General features: G+C 44.8%; 1 protein-coding gene across 4 annotated transcripts in view; it reads left to right on the forward strand.

Annotated features, from left to right (window-relative positions):
• NfI (Nuclear factor I) overlaps positions 1 to 20,667 on the forward strand; it is a 152,914-nt gene that overhangs the window by 96,856 nt on the left and 35,391 nt on the right. For all 4 annotated transcript variants that reach the window (XM_037433171.2, XM_037433170.2, XM_075882942.1 and 1 more), the window contains one exon: positions 13,662 to 13,760. In XM_037433171.2, coding sequence (XP_037289068.1) covers positions 13,662 to 13,760 — 99 coding nt within the window. The remainder of the gene's footprint in view (positions 1 to 13,661; positions 13,761 to 20,667) is intronic.

The following is a 20,667-nucleotide window of genomic DNA, read 5'->3' on the forward strand; positions in this document are numbered from 1 at the left end:
ATATATATATATATATATATAGATGGATGGATGGATGGATGTAGTGAGTGAGACAGACACAACACCTGTTCGTCGGACAACCTGCTCGATTCTCCTCGCTCTCCGGCCCTTTCCCCACAGCTGCCGCACCACTTCATTACATTCGGCGACACTGCAAACCTGACAAAGAAAGAAAAGAAACGACAGCTCATTTCACCTGCAACTGTAGGACTGCTTCTTCAAGTGCGACAGATGCATGGCAAAGTTGTTTCTTTTAGTTTATCGAGTGTGAAGTTCACATCTGAGGTGCTAACACGCCAAGTATTTTCACCTACATGCTTAGTAATTATGAATGGCCCGTCGAAATGTTGTAAGCAGGAGCTGGTTTACGACAGCTGTCATAGTGGCCCTTTTGATTTTCTTGTGGGTGGGTGGCTTTCTCGATCGCCTACATTCGTATTTTTTGACAGGCCAATTTGCAGTCGTCAAAACGTGGGACTATATAGGGAGCATCCAGACCGTGGGCCGCTTTCAGCTGGGGTAGTTTTCCCGTAAACAATTTCGTAGGCCATTTCCTCGGTAGACGTCTGCAGTGTCCTGTTAGTTGCCAAAGTGGCTGTCGGGAGGTGGATGTCCCAGTTGGCCTCCCATTTTTTCCCTACTTTCGTATATGGAGCAAGTCTGGCCTGAATACTCAGGTTGGTTTGATCAGTAAGGTTGTTTGCTTGAGGATGAAACGCGGATGGAAATCAGTGCTGCACGCCTGCCGTGCAAAAGTACTTTTTCAGTAACCCACTACGAAATGTTGTAGCCCGATCAGACATTACCTTCTTTGGCAAGCCATGGCTCTATTCAAATCAGTACTTCAAGAAATCAGCTGGGTAAGTTGATGCAAAAGGTGCCACATCCTTCACTTTCATGTATTTCGATGGATATCGACAGCTACATTGACGTAACGATTTCCTGCAAGGGTGGTAGGTGGAGGTCCCATGTAATCAATTCCAATTTTGTGTCGAAAATTGCTTTAGGTATCCAGATATGTGTTCATAGTCCAGGTAGACACCCAGGCAGTCGCTTAAAATACTGCGATATTTTGCAACTGGCAACATAAGAACGGACGCTACTTAGCATCTTCGGTCGCGAAAAGCGTTCTTGTTGTTTCTGGAGCGTGGCTCGTCGGCTTATGTGGCCACCTTCTGGGGAGCCATCAATGGCTATTAATATTTCTGACCGGTGAGATTTGGAAATCACCAGGAGGTAACGTTCTTCTGATCGGTTTGCTTGCCTGTGCCGCCGATACAATGCGACATTGCGCATCACAAAAATATTGTGATTTTCCTTGTCAGCGATAGGTGCAATGATTGATGCCAGATCTTTATTCTCATGTTGGGCTCAGGAGATATCCATTTGGGCGAAAAAGATGTGATTTTGCCTGGTTTGTTGTGCGCAGTCAAAGGGGTTCCGCGAGAGTGCATTGGTGACGTTGCTTAGCCCCCCGGCGCAGTGGCGCACGTCAAAATTGTATTCTTGCAGCGTGATTATCTTCCAGGCAAATGTCTGCTTTATTTTCTGCTTGAGGAACATCCATGCTTTAACAGCATTATCAGTCACAACAATGAATTTGTGCCCGAAAAGATAATGTCGAAATTTATCATCGACGCTCCATACCACTGCAAGGCGTTCCAGCATATTGGAGTGATAGTGGCACTCGGTGTCCGAATGCTTTCGGCTGGCATAAGCGACCATGCGTTCTATGCCATCTAGATCGTGCTGGACTAGTACAGCCCCTAGACCGACTTAGCTGGTATCTATGTGGACTTCGGTGGGCCAGTCCTCATTGAAGTGACTTAATATGGGGCAATAAGTAAGCTTTTGTTTTATAGCTCGAAAAGAATTTTCTTGTGAGATGCCCCATTCAGACCACGCTTCCTTTTGAAAAAGATCGCTCAAGGGAGCTGCGGTAGAAGCAAAGTGAGGAATAAAACTTTCGCAAATACGAAGCCATACCCAAAAATGCCTGAACCTGCTTCAAGCAGCTTGGTGTGGGATACTTTGACACCATAGCTGTTCGCTGTGGGAGTGGCTGAATGCCGACAGGGGATATATCATGTCCCAGGTAGGAAATCTTAGACAGCTCGAACCGGCATTTCTCTTGGCTTAAACGGAACCCTGCCTCCTGAAGTCTGTGTAGAACTTCGTCCAAATCGCAAAGATGTTCATCCTCTGTTTTGCCAACCACCAGTACACCACACAGGCGTACACCACACAGGCGTAACCACACAGGCGTAACCACACAGGCGTAATTTTTCAGTGTTCCTAGCACTAAATTCATCGCACGATGAAAACTGTTAAGAGCCGTTCGCAGTTCAAACGGCATGCGATTGAATTCATACAAGCCCAAAGGTGTGCAAAAGGCTGTCTTACATTTATATTCCTTCGCATCGTTAATCATTAATCCACGCGCAAATCATGCGTTGAAAAGAACCTGCAGGGACGTACTGTCTCAACAGCATCGTCAATGCTGTGTGAAGGGTACGAGTCGGGCGTTGTGCACTTATTGAGCTGCTTATAATCAACGCAGAAGTGTAATGATTCAGTTTTCTTCCGAACAAGGACGACTGGCGCTGCCCGTGGAGCCGATGACATAATGCTACGGACATAATAATGCCCGTAGCAAGCATTTACTTTACTTGTTCTGCAATCACTGCGCGCTCTCGTTCAGTGTATCGGTGCTGTGGTACGTATATTGGAAAATGGGCTCCTGTCGGTATACAATGGAACAGCAAATTAGTGCCTAGTAGTTCTGCTGTATTTCTAGCGAACACTGGCTGATGGCGAGCCAGTATAGTAGATAAGGTGCGCGGAGTAGACCGCTCACCTGTCGGTGTTGGCAGGGTTGTGGGGGTAGTCCCAGCTGTCGAAGACTGTAGCTCGACATGGCCGTAATGTATGGTAAGCTCAATGTCATCAAGCAGCAAGAAGTCAGCACCAAAAATCATGTCGGCAGGGAGGTCTTTAAAGATGGGAATAGCTGAATAAACTTAGTACCCGCTGACCTCCAGACTGAAATATCAAGCATGCTGACTGGCATAGCACTTCCTTGAAGTCTGCAGAGGGGAAGAAGTAGCGTCCACGGCCGGATAGTGTCCCGAGCATGATGTCGGTGTAGCGCCGTCTGTTTCGCATCGGTATCCACCAGAGCAAATAGGTCACCCATTCTCTCAACATGAACTGGCATCCGAGGAATTTGACACGCTTGGTAGTGCATTCTGATCTGCAGCGGTTGACGACACTCCTTAGCGTTGTGGCTGATGCGACCGCACGTGAAGCGTCCGTGTCGTGTGGCGTAGGGAGTCGAACGGTCAGGCGGTAATGTGTCGAAACGGAGCCGACGGCAAGAGTTCTCCTGAAGTTCACTGCCTTTTGAGCGAAAGCCTGAGGTGACACTTCAGATGACTCGTAAAATAAGATGGCAGCATTGGTAGTGTAAGCCAGGCCATCAACGATGTACTGCGAAGATCCATGTTATGCAACATTTGTTGAGAAGCCTGAGTTTATCGTATATGTAATTACGGACATCTTCAGACTAAGCCTGCCGCCTCGATCGCATGCGCATTAAATGGTCGTCGTATGTGGATGGAAGCGGTCGGAAGTTCGTGACCAAGGCTGCAGTCCGGTCACTCCAGGAGTTGTACTTGCACCCATCGTATTAATGCCACGCTTTGGCGAAATTTTGCAGTCGGCTTGCGGCTAGCGATTTTGAGCGAGCGATCAGAGCCTGCGGACGGACTGCTGTATTTCGGTCATCTAATCCGTCTACCTTTCCTACACAGGCCACGCTGCTGTATCTACGGGTCGATTACATATCGCCCTCCTGGTGAACCGGCAATCCGTCAACTTCAACACGTGTTTTACAAGCAACTGGATTCTATCAACAACTTCTATCTGCTGTCTCCGCCACTGGTGTCGCTGCTGTGCCTGTATTCAGGATACTTAAGCTGCCCCGTGGCCATCCAGCAGCATCATTTGAGCGAGCAATCAGAGCCTGCGGACTGCTGTATTTCGGTCATCTAATCCGTCTACCTTTCTTACACAGGCCACGCTGCTGTATCTATGGGTCGATTACATATCGCCCTCCTGGTGAACCGGCAATCCGTCAACTTCAACACGTGTTTTGCAAGCAACTGGATTCTATATACAACTGCTATCTGCTGTCTCCGCCACTGGTGTCGCTGCTGTGCCTGTATTCAGGATACTTAAGCTGCCCCGTGGCCATCCAGCAGCATCATTTGAGTGAGCGATCAGAGCCTACGGACTGCTGTATTTCGGTCTTCTAATCCGTCTACCTTTCCTACACAGGTGATTGAAGTGCCTCATTCTTACGTTTTATTCTATTTTATTTTCCCCCCTGACTGCAGTGCTCTGATCGCTCGTTTTGATATGGCTCCTACCGTTGCATCGCTTTCCAAAAGAGTTTGAAGACTTTAAGGTGTCAATTGAAAGAAAATTAGCTACCGTTCATAACACGGTGGAATCTGTAAAATCTGCAGTGGCTGGGTGTCATCCTGAAGGTGTGAACAAACTGCAATCTGAGATTGATGACATCAAAAAAGCCATGGATTTCATGAGCAGTAAGTTTGAGGCTGCAAAGTCGGAAAACAGCGGCCTCAAATCTGACAATAAGCACCTAACTGAAAATAATCAGATGCTGCTGCAAAAGATTAGACATTTGGAACAGTACTCTCGTCTCAATAATTTGGAAATAAGAGGTGTTCCAACAACCCAAGGCGAAAACTGCAGAAACATTGTCGAGCTTCTCGGCAAAAAGGTCGGTTGTCCTACCAAACCTGAGGACATCGATACTGTACACAGAGTATCAACGCGCGACATAAATAACAAAAACATCATTGTGCGCTTCTGCTCGCGCGACATGCGCACAGAGTTTCTGAAGAATGCTCGGAAGTTCCGCCCAAAAACAGACTTACTCGGTTTTTCGGCAGCGCAGGAAAAGCCAATATACGTATTGGAAAAGCCAATATACGAGCACCTGACGTCTGATAATAAGCGGCTGTTTTCTAAAGCACTTGCACTCAAGAAACAAATGAAGTGGGCTTTTCTGTGGACTGACAATTGTATTATTAAGCAAGACAAACTCTCGATAGTGTAGTGCACAGAATTGTCAGTGATGTCGATTTACATGTGTTCAACTCATAGGTGTGAAATAACGTAAGCTTGAAAAAAAAAAAAAGAAAACATAATGGCTTATTTTCTTCCAGGTGACTTTAATAACATTTCTTCGCAAAACTGGGGTTTTTCTTCGATTCATTTCAATGCTCGTAGCCTCCCTAAAAATTATGACAGTATTACCGCTCTACTAGCTTCCCTTAATCATCAGTTCTCGGCTATCTGTTGCTCCGAAACTTGGTTATCGCCTGGTCATGGGGACTTGTATGGCTTTCCCGGGTGTGTAAGCGAATATGCTCACCGAACTGATGATCGTCATGGTGGCTCCGCCACTTTTATATCAAACGACATTCTGTATAAAAGGCGCAATGAATTAAACCTAAATGTGGCGAAATGTGAATCTCTTTGGTTGGAAGTCGATCTGCTGGGTCTTTGTCGGAATCAACGAAAAACTATTCTTGGTACTGTCTATCGATCCCCTTCCAGTGACCCCTCTGCTTTTTGTAATGCGCTTCATCACTTGCTTGATAAACTTACTGCTGAGTGCAAGAATATAATAATTATGGGCGATATGAACTTTGATTTACTAGATTCCTCTAACCATTCTGCTCTCGGGTATAAGACTTGTTTTCATAGTTTTGGGTTCAAATCGCTAATATCTGTACCAACACGCTGTTCTGATAACGGCTCATGGTCATCAATCGATCACATCCTCACAAACATTGATGACGTCAGTCACGCTGGTGTCATTGAGAGTGACATCACAGATCACTTTCCTGTATTCCTATGTTTTGAACAGGTCATCACTCGTAGCAACATAATACGTCAAAAGTATCGTTTTGATTCGGACAAGTACTGCATGCTCATTGCCGATAAAGATTGGTCCAGTGTATAGGCCATGAAATGTTCCTAAAGAGGCCTTGACCAGGTTCTACGACGCTATTTATTCAGCAGTTGAGCGTTCAACTACATTGCAATCATCTAACAGACGCTACTTCGCCCCACGGTGCCCTTGGTTATCACAATCACTGATACGATCTCTCCGCAATAAAGAGAACCTATATAAAAAAACGAAACGTGAGAGTCTTTTAATTCATGCTTGAAATCAGGCTATAAAACTTACTCCAGCACATTAGCCACACTTTTGAGAAAGGCTAAACAAAGTTATTATGAGCGGGAACTACAGAATTGTGGACATACCGTAAAAACCCGCATATAGCTCGGACCCGCATATAGTCCGGGGTGTAATTCGGGGATAGCAAACGTGAGAAAAAAAGTTTTCACCCGAATATAGTCCGAGGAAAATGGAAAAAATGCATTTATTGACATTTCATTCATCCTCGTCGTCGGACGCACTCTCTTCCGAAGCTCCCTTGTCGGAAATGTTCTCCCACAGCACATCATCCTCAGTGCCATCAAGCGCGTTGGAGATGGAGCACTTTTTGAAGGCGCGGCAAACGAGCGCCTCTGGAATGCAGGCCCAAGCCTCGACTATCCACGAGCAGAGCATCGCTGGCGAGGCCCGTTTCAGCCGTCCGGCAGGGGTCACTTCTGGTTCTCCGGACCTCATCCACTCCACGTACAGGCGCTTGACATGGTCCTTAAATGGCTTATTAAGGCACACATCAAGCGGCTGCAGCTGTGATGTCATCCCTCCCGGGATGACGACGAGCTCGGTGCGGGAGTCGCGCAGCAGTCGCTTTACGGAGTCGGCCAGGTGACACCGAAACGCGTCGAGCACAAGCATCGAAGGGAGCCCCAGCAGTGCTCCGGGCCGTCGACACCACACGGACTTTATCCAGTCAAGGACTAACGATTCGTCCATCCACCCCTTGTCCTGGCAGCGGACGACGACATTTTTCGGGAACTTCTCCCCCTTCGGCAGCGTCTTTCGTTTGAACACCACGTAGGGTGGCAGCTTGCGACCGTCAGCCGTGCAGGATAACATTACAGTCACCCGCGTTTTTTCGTTTCCAGTCGACCGCACGATAACTTGCCTGGAGCCTTTTTGATGCACCGTCAGCGCCGAGGGCATATCCAGGTAGACCGGCGTCTGATCCGCGTTGCCGATCTGGCCCAGCTGAAAGGGGACTGCCTTTCGCAACACAATTATGTACCTTTGAAAAGCCACGAGGTGCTCTTCGTAGCTCTCTGGTAGCTTCTGGGAGATCGACGTACGCCGACGTAGGGAGAACCCAGCGCGGCGCATGAAGCGAGACACCCAATGCTTGCTCGCTTTGAAATCCTCCGGCTGAATGCCTTTGTCTCGAGCGATCTCCCTTGCCTTCGCTTGTAGCAGCTCGATGTTGACAGCGAGATGTGCAGCTCGCTGCTCCCGCACAAAGTCTGTGAGTTCTCGTTCCACGTCAGGAAATGCTCCATTTTTTGGTCCGCGGAAACTTTTTCGCTGGCCGCTGCATGCAAAGAGGGCTTCCTTCTGCTTCCGCCAACCGCGAATGCTCCGCTCGTTGACTCCGAACTGCCGCTCCGCGGCACAGTTGCCGATGGTTTCGGCAGCAGCGATAACTTTTCTTTTAAAAGCAGCAGAGTACTGCCTGCGCGGTCCTGACATGGCGTAAAATCACAGGAGCAAAATCGAGGCCGTCATTATGGGCACCAAGTTGAAGCAAAGGCCACTGACCAACTGACCAGTTAAGACTAACGCCGCTAACACTACCTAGCGCAGAAGCGCGCAGACAGCTGATGATGATGATAGCACCGCGCTATGCCGAAACCGAAACTGAATTTGGGCCGAAAATTCTTGGGACCCGCATATAGTACGGGGCCGAAATTTCGCACCCTAAAATCTAGAAAAAAACCCCGGGCTATACGCGGGTTTTTACGGTAACTCAGGGAAAAAATGGCAGCTTTTAAAAGAATTTTTAAATTCCACTCAGTCGCGCAGAAAAGTGACCTCTATTCGTGTCGACAACGTCACCCTCACTGCGTCCAGTGGCGTGGCCAACGCCTTTAATGTACACTTTTCCGCTAGCCTTGCAGTCCCCTTCTCCTCAGACTATGTACCTCCGTTTTCTCACAACCCTCAGTCGATGCTTCTTTTTCCTACATGTGCTTCTGAAATTTCCTCAATTATTTCTGGATTAAAAGCTACCAGAGCTGGGTTAGACAATATCCATTCAAAGCACATTAAACTTGTAAGATCTCTTGTAGCGCCTATATTAAGCTACGTTTTTAACCGCTGTTTGAAGAACGGTGTTTTTCCGGATAAATTAAAAGTTGTGAAGGTACTGCCAGTATTTAAAAAAGGTGATACCCTCAGTATGTGCAATTACAGGCCTATATCTGTCCTTCCCTTCCTGGCTAAAATTTTGGAAAAACTAATTGAAATAAGAATATCTAAATATTTAAGCAAACTTAACATACTTTCTCCTTGTCAGTTTGGTTTTAGGGCTGGTCTTTCCAGTGATACTGCAATTACTTGTTTCACTGACAAAATCGGATCATTCATTGATAATGGTAACATCGCAGGATCTGTCTTCGTCGACTTTACTAAAGCATTTGACAGTATTAATCATTTCATCCTACTTCGCAAACTCCAGTACTATGGCATAACTGGTCCCGCATTAACGCTATTACAGAGCTTTCTTCTTAATAAGTTGCAGGTGGTCTCGGTCGATAATTTTACATTCAGTCCCACCCCCATTACAAGAGGTGTTCCGCAAGGTTCAATTTTGGGTCCGTTATTATTTTTATTATTCATAAATGATTTACCACCTTGCCTTGATTATTCTTCTTGTTTGCTTTACGCTGATGACACGACTCTTTTTTCTCATCACTTGGATTTAGCGACTCTCGTGTCAAGACTTCAAGCTGACCTTAATTGTCTTGTTGACTGGTGCAACTCTAATAGATTGTTGATTAATCCTTGCAAAACCTGTTTTATGCTTTTTTATTCACCAAACAAAAAACTAGCATTTATTCCTTACTTTTATGTGAACTCAGTAGTTATTCCTTTAAGTGATCATACGTCATTTTTAGGAGTTATAATGGACACACATCTGAAATTTCAGCAACATATCAATTCTGTTTGTAAAAAGATTTCGTACGGTATCAGGGCATTGGTCTAGTCACGAATGTGTTTTAACATTAAAACTCTGAAGGCATTGTATTATGCATTCATACACAGTCATCTCAGTTATTGCATTACATCATGGGGTGATTTTATATTCGGTGCACATTTGGCCGTTAAAGGTATTGCAAAAACAAGCAATTCGACTCATAACTTTCCCTTCACGTCAAGCGCCATCACATGAGATTTTTCGCCAGCTTGACGTATTACCGATCTCCCAAATGTACGTTTACAATGTGTGCGTTTTGTTTTTCAAAATTTTCCACCGTACCTTCACTATCGACATCTTTCCTATTACCTTGTTGGATAATTCCAATAATACTAGATTCGTGGTCGCCCATAACCTGTTATTATCTAAAGTTTGCACTAATTATGGAAAAATGAGCATTGTTTTTTCATCAATTTCATTATGGAATTCTTTATCACATGATGTGAAAGACTTAATGCACATTCATGTTTTTAAGAGAAAGTTGAAAAAGTCTCTTTTAAACGTAAAACTGCTAGATTTCGTTAAGTTTTGATATCTTGCTTTGTTTGTAGAAAAAAAAAGTTCGAAATGTTCGGTGACTTGCACTTTCGTTATTCATATTTTAGCTTTTTCATTGTAATAACATAGGAGGTCCCACCTGCGGTTTACTACCTTGGGACCTCCTCCTGCATACTTACTCACAATGTACACTTCTGATGCTAATAAAGAAACATTGATTGATTGATTCATTGATTGATTAATTGATTGATTGATAGCGTTAGTCGTCAATCCAAGCATGTCGACGGGTCAACAAAGTGATCTCATCCAGTCAGACGGTTAGGCCTTGATCAACGCCAGTCAATTCAAGAATATCATCCATGGACGGAGGAGGCAATGAGGTGCGTGCACAGGCTACTTAGAAGGTGACAGTGGCATCTTCAAAACGCTTGCCCAAAGTAGCGATGGCCTGAAGGGCCGCCAGAGGCCACTGGTGGCCACAGGCGAGGAAGTATGCCTGTCTTCCGGTGATGGTACTGACATTGGTTGAGGGATAGTACTTAAGGTTGCCCTGGATGGTGAACGCCATTCCTGGGCAAATAAGTGGTTTGCGAAGCAACGTCAGTGGAGTCACCTTGTGGTTATCCAATAATGCCCGCAGGTAGCGCTCTGGCTTTGGTACTCGCGGTGGCCAGTTAGGATGCTGTGGCCACGATAGCAGAAGCAGCGGGATGCTGGAGAGTGTGTCCGCTCCGTAGTATGGTTTCTGCATGCTGGTTGTTGCGCAAAGGTTTCTTGAGCGGCTGCGCCATTGTAGTGAGCGAGACATACTCCAGCCTATGCGCCACAGCTGCCGCGCCGCTCTTCATTACAATATATACATATTTTTTTTTATGTGGTATATTTCTGGTCATCAGTTTTCCGCCATTCATCAAAAATATCTGATGTGCCTTAAAATCGTGTGCTCACTATGCTACATCACAAGTCTGTGAAATATCGCAGTGCTAGGATGACGAGTACACAATAAACAGTGCATTGCTTGTTATAAATCCAATTTTTATTGCCTCTAAGTTTGGCCACCAGTAACCACTATCAAAAGTAAAGAGGGGCTTCGCTGCCCTAACTTTTCTCGGGGGAAGGTCCGACACTTATCTTGGCACCCTGGTAGGTATGCCTATGATACTACCCATTATTCCAATGGTGACTGAACAATCGCAGCACCAGAGTCCCTTCTAGTTAATTTTGGGAAACTCTATGATCAGGGGTGGGGCGTCAACTTATTTTCCAATCCAACCTATATTATGGTTTTTATGGTATGCTTTTTACTTGCTGCCGTGGTTGCCCTTTCATCTTCAAGATGAAGACTAGTCAGTCTGAAACCACTAGATTTACTGTACAGTAAAAGCTCATTAGTTCAGATTTCATGGGATTAGAAAAACCATGACAGTTAACCAAATGCCAAATAATTGTAAATTCCAATAAAACAATAAACAAATGCCCATGACATCAACATGTACTTCACTTTTCTTCGTGAATGCGTAAATAGTTTTAATAAAAGTGCAATGTAAAAGCATCAATTTTTATCATCCAATGACTTTTTTCACATTACTATCCTGATGCAATGCCTACATTTTTTAATTAGACTGAAATGTGCTCTGCACCACTGCTTATACGCACATGGTAATACTTTCTTTGTGGGTAAAGTAAAGAAATTTGTGACATCCTTGATTGCCAAAAATTCACCTTGGTTGCCAATAACGTGACTGTGGACAGTGACCACACTTTTCTGAACTCCTGCGGCCAGAAGGTGTCGTACGTGGTGGTACAATTCGCAGTAATGATGGCAGCTATGCAGATGACCATAAACACCATTTCGAGCTCAGTGTGCTCCCGGATTCTTCGAATTAACTGGGTTACTGCCAAATATGGCTAAGTTAAAAAGACCCACAACTGGCCAGAACGAGTGATTAGATTCCGGTGAAAAGGAAAAGAGCCTGAATTATGGTGACAGGTGATAGCATACTTTTCGCGATCTGAGTCAGTCAGTCAGTCAAGAACTTTATTGAATGGTCCTGAGGAGTTTAAGCCACCGGGTGTCCACGAGGGACATTCTAGCAACCGCTACTGTAGGCGACACCCGAGTCGGGGCGGGAACGTCTGAGAAGGATATATATTTTTAAATCTCGTTCAAAAACAACCAAAGCTGGCATGTCGCGCCCCTGGCGCAAAAGATGCGAGCCAAAATTCGTTCCTCTAACGTGCTTAAGTGGTGAAGCGACGGCATATCAAAGCTGTCTAACTACGGTCGCACGTGAACATGAATGCATGAATTGTCAATTACGTGTAAACGTGTCTTTTAGTTTTTCGAAGACTTGGCTTAGCTTGACTTGGCTAAATTAAAGAAAAAAACTTCCTGTGCACGGCCAAAAGTACTTGCATAAGAAGCACCGAGGGAGTGCTTCAATTCTTGTAAAGCGCTAGAAAGTAGTGGTCGCAGGACTGCAGGCTTGACGAACACAACATTACGTGTTTGTATTTAGGGCTGAACTTTTTGTCAACGCTGCTGTTACACTGGCGAATAATCACTCTCGCGATCACATCCGCTCTTTGCAGCATGTCTCTTTAAGATAGCATAATCGCTACAAATAGAAAAATTGTAATTTTAAATGTTCTACGGTGTTTTATGCACTACCATTTCATGATTACAAGCTCTTACCGATAAAGTTTTCGTTGCACTCAAAAAAACAGGGACCATAAATATTGATTGTGTCCGATGACAAAACAAAACCTTTAACAAAAATGTAACGCCATTATATAATGCATATGCTGGCTAAGACCGAAGCACCCATTCGAATTATCTGATTTTTCTAATAAGCAAGGGTAAAAATAACGAGCTTTTACTGTGCATCTTAGTCCCAATTATCGACTTGAAGGAACCCCAGTCACTTAATTTGTTTTAGATTGGTTCGTTTCAGGTTTGCAGAAGCATTGGTGATCACACCAGTGACATACCAAAACAAAATTGTTTTTTCTACTAGGCTCTGTGACTGAACCTGCGTGTGACCATGTAAGCATTGTCCAAGTTATCAAACAGCGTGCTCCAAGCTTTCAAAAATGTTGTTCGTCTTCCTTCATTCATAGTCAAAGAGGATAGTGGTGTTGCTGCAATGCTACCTGTAAACTGCATTTTGTATGCCAGGGTGTGTATAACCCACCTTGGCATACAGCCCACATGCTAACATCAAAGGGGAAAAAAAATTAGATGCCCAAGAGTATCGTCATGAAAGAATCTGTCATGTATGAGCATGAAGCATTGTTATAAAGCCACCTTCCACGCCAGGATTTGCATGCAGTTTAACAACTTTAAAATGCCAGTGTCATACGTACGGGCACTTTTGATTGCAGGGCCGATTCGAATCAGGTGCTGCTAAATAGCCACAATTTTGTGATTGTGATTTGGCTGATGTCTGCGTAAAGCTCAGTTTGGATTAGGCTATAGCATGAAGCAGCAACAATCTTGTTGATTGCGATCAAGAAGTCTGATCTGGATCGACCCTCATCAAGATCTTGACCCTCGTCAAGATTCTCTCACACGGGTGTCTCTCACACGGGTGTCTCTCAAACCCGTGTGAGAAACAAACTCAAGGAAACAGTACTTCTTGCTTATATGAGCTGTCTCTTATAAGCAGGCTACTACCAAGTTCGCATTTTTTAATGAACATCTATTTTGATGCAGGCACACTGATGCCTATTATACTCGATTCACTTTTACATCAGCGTCCATTACTGCGAACAATAATCATACTGCTTCGTTAGCTCCAAAACTTAGCTATTTCTTCTGTGGTTTACTTACAATAAAATATGTTCGCGAAGAATGCTCGAGTAAGTGCACACAGTGAGATGTACGTACCAGTAGATCTTGTGTCTTTTAATTGTGCCCAGGCCCAAGCAGTCAGCCACAGCCACAGAGCAGTCCACCTAGCGTGGAAGGGGCTCGGCCGGAAGACAGTGGCCCCAAGGAGGACACAGCCAGTCCCGGAGGTGAGTGTGGGCGTGATTCAAATTTCACTTGTGGATTCAGCCATCTGGATCACAACCTTTGATTGCGATCCCCTCTAGCTGTTCTGCCTCACATAGTGTCTGTCAAGCAAGGACTTCCAGTTCTTTGCTGTCTCTGAGCGCAGTAACAACTTTTTGAGTATAAAGACCCTGCACAGAGAAAGTGTAAATCTAAGGGTTCATTTTCTTTGTTTGACACAATATTTATGATAAGTAGCACACAATAATGTTCCTTGGCACTATTGTCTGTTACTTCTCAATAATACCGCGTAGAGATAACCTAAATGCCATATATTGTTCAAATGGGTATAACCGTATTTACTCGCATAATCCTCGCACTCGCATAATTCTCGCACCCCCCACATCGCCCAAGAAAAATACGATTTCTTTTCTCCTCGAGTAATTATCGCACCCCCGAAAACTGCCGCAGTAATGTCGTCTGCTCGTTCCAGCCACTGTTGATGATAGCGCGTGCCATCTGGCGCCATTTCTTAAGCATCAAAAGTACTATTGCACGCAAATTTAGTCCAATCCAAGCCAAGCTGAAGTGGCCAATGCGCGTTGTGGCGTGTTTTGTATGCTGTGTAGGTAATCTTGGCACGTTATGGGGTGATACTGAAGCTACACGACTGCTTCAAGTTGCAAGTGATAGATCTTGCATTAAACGACGGCAACAGGGCCGCTGGTAGGCCCTTCGGAGTCTACGAGTTTTGTGTTCGCTAGTAGTGACGGCAGCTGAAAGCCACCAAGAAGCGTTGGGCTTGTTGTGGGCCTAAAACTGAGATTGATGGTAAACTTTATTTCTTCAGAAGGAAACTGCGGACGATTTTGATATATAAATTAGCCATCAGCCCAATACTGACATCCTACGCTTACCTTCTGAGGGCTCCTGTTGAGCGACGAACGCTACTCTTACGCCCGCAACGCCCACAGGCTTTGCGTATGGTATTCTGATTCTCGACTATTTGCTTGCACCTTTTGTGTCTCAAATAAATCTTGCCTTGTGTTGAACCTCTGCTTTTATTGTTGAGGTAAGTTCTAAAAAGTACTTCTTAAAGCTTGCTGTAAGTTGCTGGTGTGAGAATCCAGATTTGCGGCCACTTTGTTTTCTTTTTCGCTCTGTACGTTTTCGTGGAATGTTTTCCTCGCGTAATTCTCGCACCCCCAACTTTGCATCAGTTTTCCGGCAAAAAAAAGTGCGAGGATTATGCGAGTAAATACGGTACTAGAGCTGTGTGAATACCAAAATTTTGGGTGTGAAGTGAATTTGAATATTGAAGTGTAAGTGCAAATCGAATTGAATATTTGTTGAATATTTTTAAAATATTTGTCGGTATAATCCTAGAATATTTGTCAACTATATCGAAGCGAAATTGCAAAAAAAAATGTTGGTGAGGATTCATAAGCATATCCTTATAAAATAGCATCATGAAAGTGTTTCTTTTCGCTTAGTTGATGTAGCACTGGCTGGCTGGTGTTACATATTCATCCTGTCAAGAATGAGGCGATGCAGAGGCCGAGTTGTATTCATGTACATGATTTGATGCAACGAAAGTGTTGTTGACAACACTTTACACATGAAAGGCCAAGATGCTATTTTCTCGGCCTCTCCTAATTTTTCAACTTTTGTGGAAGTACAACTGAGGTGGTGGACAATGGGGTGCTTCCTTAGAGTACAGAGTTCGAAATCTGATTCATGCACATCAATATGAAAGAACATATAAAAGTTTGCGTGCTAAATATCCATGATTTCTGATTTTTGGACTTCCTGCTCGAATTTCGGGTTCAAAGCAGCAATAATTGAGTCTCCACTATACCTGTGCGCCAGTCCCAAGATTGTCGGCGGCGGTGTGCCGGTATTTAATGATCTGGTGGCAACATGACATCAACACGGGGTTCATAAGATCGACTGCGGCACGCCATGGAAGAGGGCAGGGCTTCAAGCGCTCAATGGAATAAATATTCGTCCATCGAATTTCGCAAAAATCTCTTGCTTCCCCGAAAGGGCGAAGCAATGGATGCGACAGCAACATAAATGTTATAACAAACTAAGGCTAGCAGCTAATTCATTTATAAGATCTTGCGTAACTGCGCAATACGCCAGTGTATATAAATATGGCTGCTCTCGGCAAAGAAGTTGTTTTCTTTCACTTTTTTTTTATCAATGGTCAAAGCAGGAAACGGTGCGATCATAGCTCATAGAAGGGTACACAAGCTGTTTACTAATAGCTGCTGAGATAGCGCCTCTTCCATTGGTTTTGTTCTCACCTTCACTACAATTATTACAGATTAATCTCACAAAGCACGCATACAATGTGAGCCATAAGCGCTGAGCCTATTAGGATTGTGGTCTTGTTTTGTATGATCTGTTATTTCCGTTTACACAATCAGAAATTCACAGAATAAAGCAAAACCATTTCATTGCAAACAATATTCATATAGGTGAGGAAGAACGAATGGGCGAAGGCATAGATAGCAAAGCATGCTAGGAGACAATTTACAACTGATTTTATTGTATGGGAACCAATTAAGATTATGTCTCCTAATTATGCTACGTGAATCACTGTTCTATGCTCTGGCGTCACGAAGTATGTGAAAAAGAAAAGCAGAGAGAGAAATGCTGAAAAAAAAGTGTTAAATTTTGTATGTTCAGAAGCTGCTTTGGTGCCCTTATAAAGACAGGGTGCGCAGACACGGACACAAGAAAGTGGTCAAGATACCAGGAACGTCGCTAACTGAAATAACCTACAGTGACGGAAAAGAGCGTACACATGCACAAAAGAAAGGCAAATTCGCATTACCATAATTACTCAAATATAACGCGCACCTTTTTCCCGATTAAGCGGGTTCATAAATCGCATTCGCGTTAGAATTGAGCGCAAAAAAAAATGAATACGGTCATTCTATTGCCATCGGCATTTCCAAAATGGCCGCCTCCTACGTGGGTCGGCATGGCCCGTCGGCCATTTCTGCCTATGTGTTTCCCATGTGCAGCACTTCATACGTGTGCTGAGGAGTTCGTCATCTTGTAGTTCATTAGCATCGACGGCATGGAAGGGCGGACTCCAAAAACTCGAGGAGTGCACCACAATGCCGCTTTTAAAAGAAAAGTCATTGTGTGTACCGAAACGGACGGAAATCGGGCCACATCGCGGTCATTCGGAGTTCCCAAATTGTTCCCAAAGTTCCCAATACTGGCGGAAACAAATGCAGAAGATTGTCGACAGCAAACATTCACGCAAAGGCTTCAGTAGACCACCAGGGTCGGTTTCCGCAAATTGAAGAGCTGCTCAGCGAGTATGTGCTTGAGCAGCGAGCAGCACAACAGCCCGTGACGACAGAACTGCTCTAAGTGCAGGCTATGCAGTTAGCTTTAGAAAAAGGGCTTACGCCGAGCCAGTTCAAAGCGAGCAGGTGCTGGCTAACTAACTTTATGAAGTGGAAAGGCTTTCCCCTCCGAAAGCGAATGGCATGGGCCAAAACTTGCCGGAGGAGTACGAAGAAAAGCTTCACAGTTTTCAGAGGTTCGTCCTAAACTTGGGGCACTACAACGGCTACCTGCTTGGGCAAATCAGGAAGGCCGATCAGATGCCTCTTTACTTCGACATGCCTGGCACCACAACCGTCGAGAAGAAGGGGGCGAAGCAAGTTTGTTTGCTGACATCGGGCCACGGTAAAACTAGAGTGACGGCAATGCTTCGTTGCACGTCAGATAGGCACAAGCTTCCCCCCTACCCCATATTTAAACGGAAGACGATCCCCAAAGGAGTCCTTTTCGCGAGTGGTGTGATTGTGCGGGCCAACGAGAAAAAGGGGTGCGCGTCGCAATCGATGTCTTACTTTTTTTTTTCCGTCATAGAAACCGGGTGCGCATTACAATCAAGGGCGCGGTAGAATAGAGTAAATACGGTAATGATGCCAAGCCTAAAGGAAGGGTGAAGCTGGGCACCTTAGTTGTTTTTCTTTCTTTCCTCCTCTCTTTATTTCTATTGGTTTCCTTCATCTATTCCGTGCTCTCTCCTTCTGTTTTTGGCTTGCTTCCCCTTTTTCTTTACGTTGTGTTATGTCGAGTGACGACTAAGTGCACTCCCAAAAATGCTCTGCACTCAGCCTCATCATGAAGGCGTTCGAGGAACATGAAGAGGAAGACTTCTTGGCACAAGCGCACACTCAGTATGCTATAGATGGCTATGCTACTTATGATTTTGCCTGCCTTGCAATGCAAATGCAAACATCTCTATCAGGGTGCAAAACTAGAAAGGATGCTGACAGAGGCAGGTTGTAAAAAGTTCTGACCGCCAAATGTTTATATAACTTGTGATACCAGGTATATGTGTACACCACGGTAGACTTGTTCCCGTTGTCGTACACTGAGCTGGCTTGCAGTTTCTGTCTAGGCAAGAAAGGGCAGGGACTATGACATTTGATAGTAGCCACAGCATTCAATGCGCATAGAAAACAACCCAATACAGATACAGTATTTTGCAGATAAATACATTCGTTACTAGTGTAAATCGCAGGAACACGAAAAATGAATGAAAGACTCTCTGCAACTGTTTTGATGCACTTGGCAGGTTTTGTCTCGCTTGGTGCGTTAGTTTCAGTTTTCTATGGCACTGCAGTCTGGAAAGTAGACTCTGAAACCACGCACGATATTTGCAATATTTATTTCATTTCATTTCATTTCATTTCATTTATTTATACTGTTAGCCCAGAAGTGGGCCGTTACAGGGTGGAAGTACAAACAATTATTTGCAAAAAAGAAGTACCGTACAGGTCTCGAGATAATTTCTCGGTATTATTGTGACCAGCAACTCGAAGTTATACATAACATACATAAATGGAACACACATGCGATGCAATACATACGCGCAGAACAGCACATGACGCATTTGAGGCGGCACTTTTGCACCGCGCTGAAGATTTGAAAGACAACTACTGCAGGATCATGCAACCAACAAAAAGTACACACACACGCAAAAAAAAAAACATATGTCACTGTTATTCGGAAAATAAACGTTTTAGATTCAGTTCAAATGATGTAAGCGAGGAACATTTAAAAATTAGGCTTGCCATAATTTGCCACGTACAACTTTGCCGTATAAACAACCAGCCTAAAATAATAAAAAAAGTTGATTCAAATATTTTTATCAAATAGTTATTTTTAAGTAGTCTAATTAGTGGCAATCTTTTCGCCTCGGCCTGGAATTCAGCTGCGAAGACAAGTGCCTATCTGTAAGAGTTACTTAAGGATAAATTTGTATTGTTTAAAAAAAACACCCCATATATGTAATACAGTCAAACCTCGTCATAACGAAATTGAAGGAGGAGTCGTAATTTGTTATAACCATTAGTTTGTTATAGATAATATTCATTTCTACCAATAATTAGCGAGCAGAGAGAATCTACTCGCCAACGAATATCACAGCTGCCCTCCGTGCAGATTAAAACTGCCATCGGGAAGCAAGAAACTTGCAAAATAATAAAGAACAATGCACTTTATTTCCGCCAAATTCAGCACACTAGCGGACAGATCACTTCGAAGAAAAATAGTCCTCAGTAGACTTTTGCCGACTCTTCCTCACGCAGATGACTGCTTTTTCAGCTGCAGCAGCTATTTCGAGTCCGTCGTCGTCGTCATCGTAAGCACCAAAAAAGCGGCACAGCAGGTCTGCCGCATGGTGATTTGTCCTTCATTTCCAAATGGTTCCGAGAAAACTGGCATCATCACACAGCAGGCCAGCGCTTCTATGCGCTCTAGGTCTGGCCAGCTTGGAGGTCACATGGCCGCTGTGAATGGAATGGGGTCTCAGCGTATATCCAGGATGCTGGAGTGTCAGATACCAACACACGGTCCGAGGCCGAAACTGGTGAGCCTGGTCTCTAAAGTTTGTGTGTGCCACAAACCTCAGCGTTCTGCAAGGGCGTTGGACAAACGTCGTCTGTCCGCAGCCAACGCGTGGGATCGAAGCTGTCGCCCAGCTTCGGCATCGGCGATGCATACGGCGGGGTTTACTGGCCAACGCTGCTGTTGCGAAATTGGGCGTGTTGAACCCGCGTTTCATCCGTAGGAGTTTGCCGCCGACGCTGTCGTTTGCGTTGGGCTTGCCGACTTTCACGTTGCACTTCGTCGCGTCGAGCTTTCCGCTGCTCTACCCGCTGCTGTGAACTCGCCAGGCATTTAATGTTCAGATAATGTAATGGGGAGAGGCTACAGCCTCTTACGCTGGACCGAACGCGCTAGTGCGTCCCAGTGCGTTCTTACTAGGACAGAACGCCTTCACATGTTTGCTGAGAGAGTGGAAAGGGGAGAGACCATGGTGTCTTACCCAGCCCCTTCCATAGGCAACTCTGCAACTATTGTCTAGTGGCTAAGGTACTGCGGCCTGCGGTAACCCGCAGGTCTAGTGGCTAAGCCAGTGGCTGCGGGTCTACTACCTTAGCCACTAGGTCCTGCGAAATGTAATAACCCGCAGGTCGCGGGATCGAATCGCAGCTGTGGCGGCTGCAATTTTGATGGAGGCGAAAATGCTGTAAGCCCGTGTGCTCAGAATTAGGTGCACGGTAAAGAACCACAGGTGGTCACATATCAATCACCAATAAAATCAGCCTTACACAGGCCTGAATGCACTAGGCCGTGAGTACATTCTGGCAGTGCTTGGGCCAGCTGTTGCGCATGCGCAGTAAGGGTGGTCACGCCGCACATCAGATTGAACCGTGCTCTAAGATGCTTCACATCTAATATGCCCCGGTGTTTTATATATTTTTATTTATTATGTTCGTACACATTTCTGTATCTGTACACTGAAGTCTTTTTTTTATTTTTTAGATCACCTGCATCTAGACATTGGATTTGGGTCTAACTAGTTTTAGTATTTCTGTAATTTAC

This window comes from Rhipicephalus microplus, unplaced genomic scaffold (assembly GCF_043290135.1).
Source record: "Rhipicephalus microplus isolate Deutch F79 unplaced genomic scaffold, USDA_Rmic scaffold_14, whole genome shotgun sequence".
Lineage (NCBI taxonomy): Eukaryota > Metazoa > Arthropoda > Arachnida > Ixodida > Ixodidae > Rhipicephalus > Rhipicephalus microplus.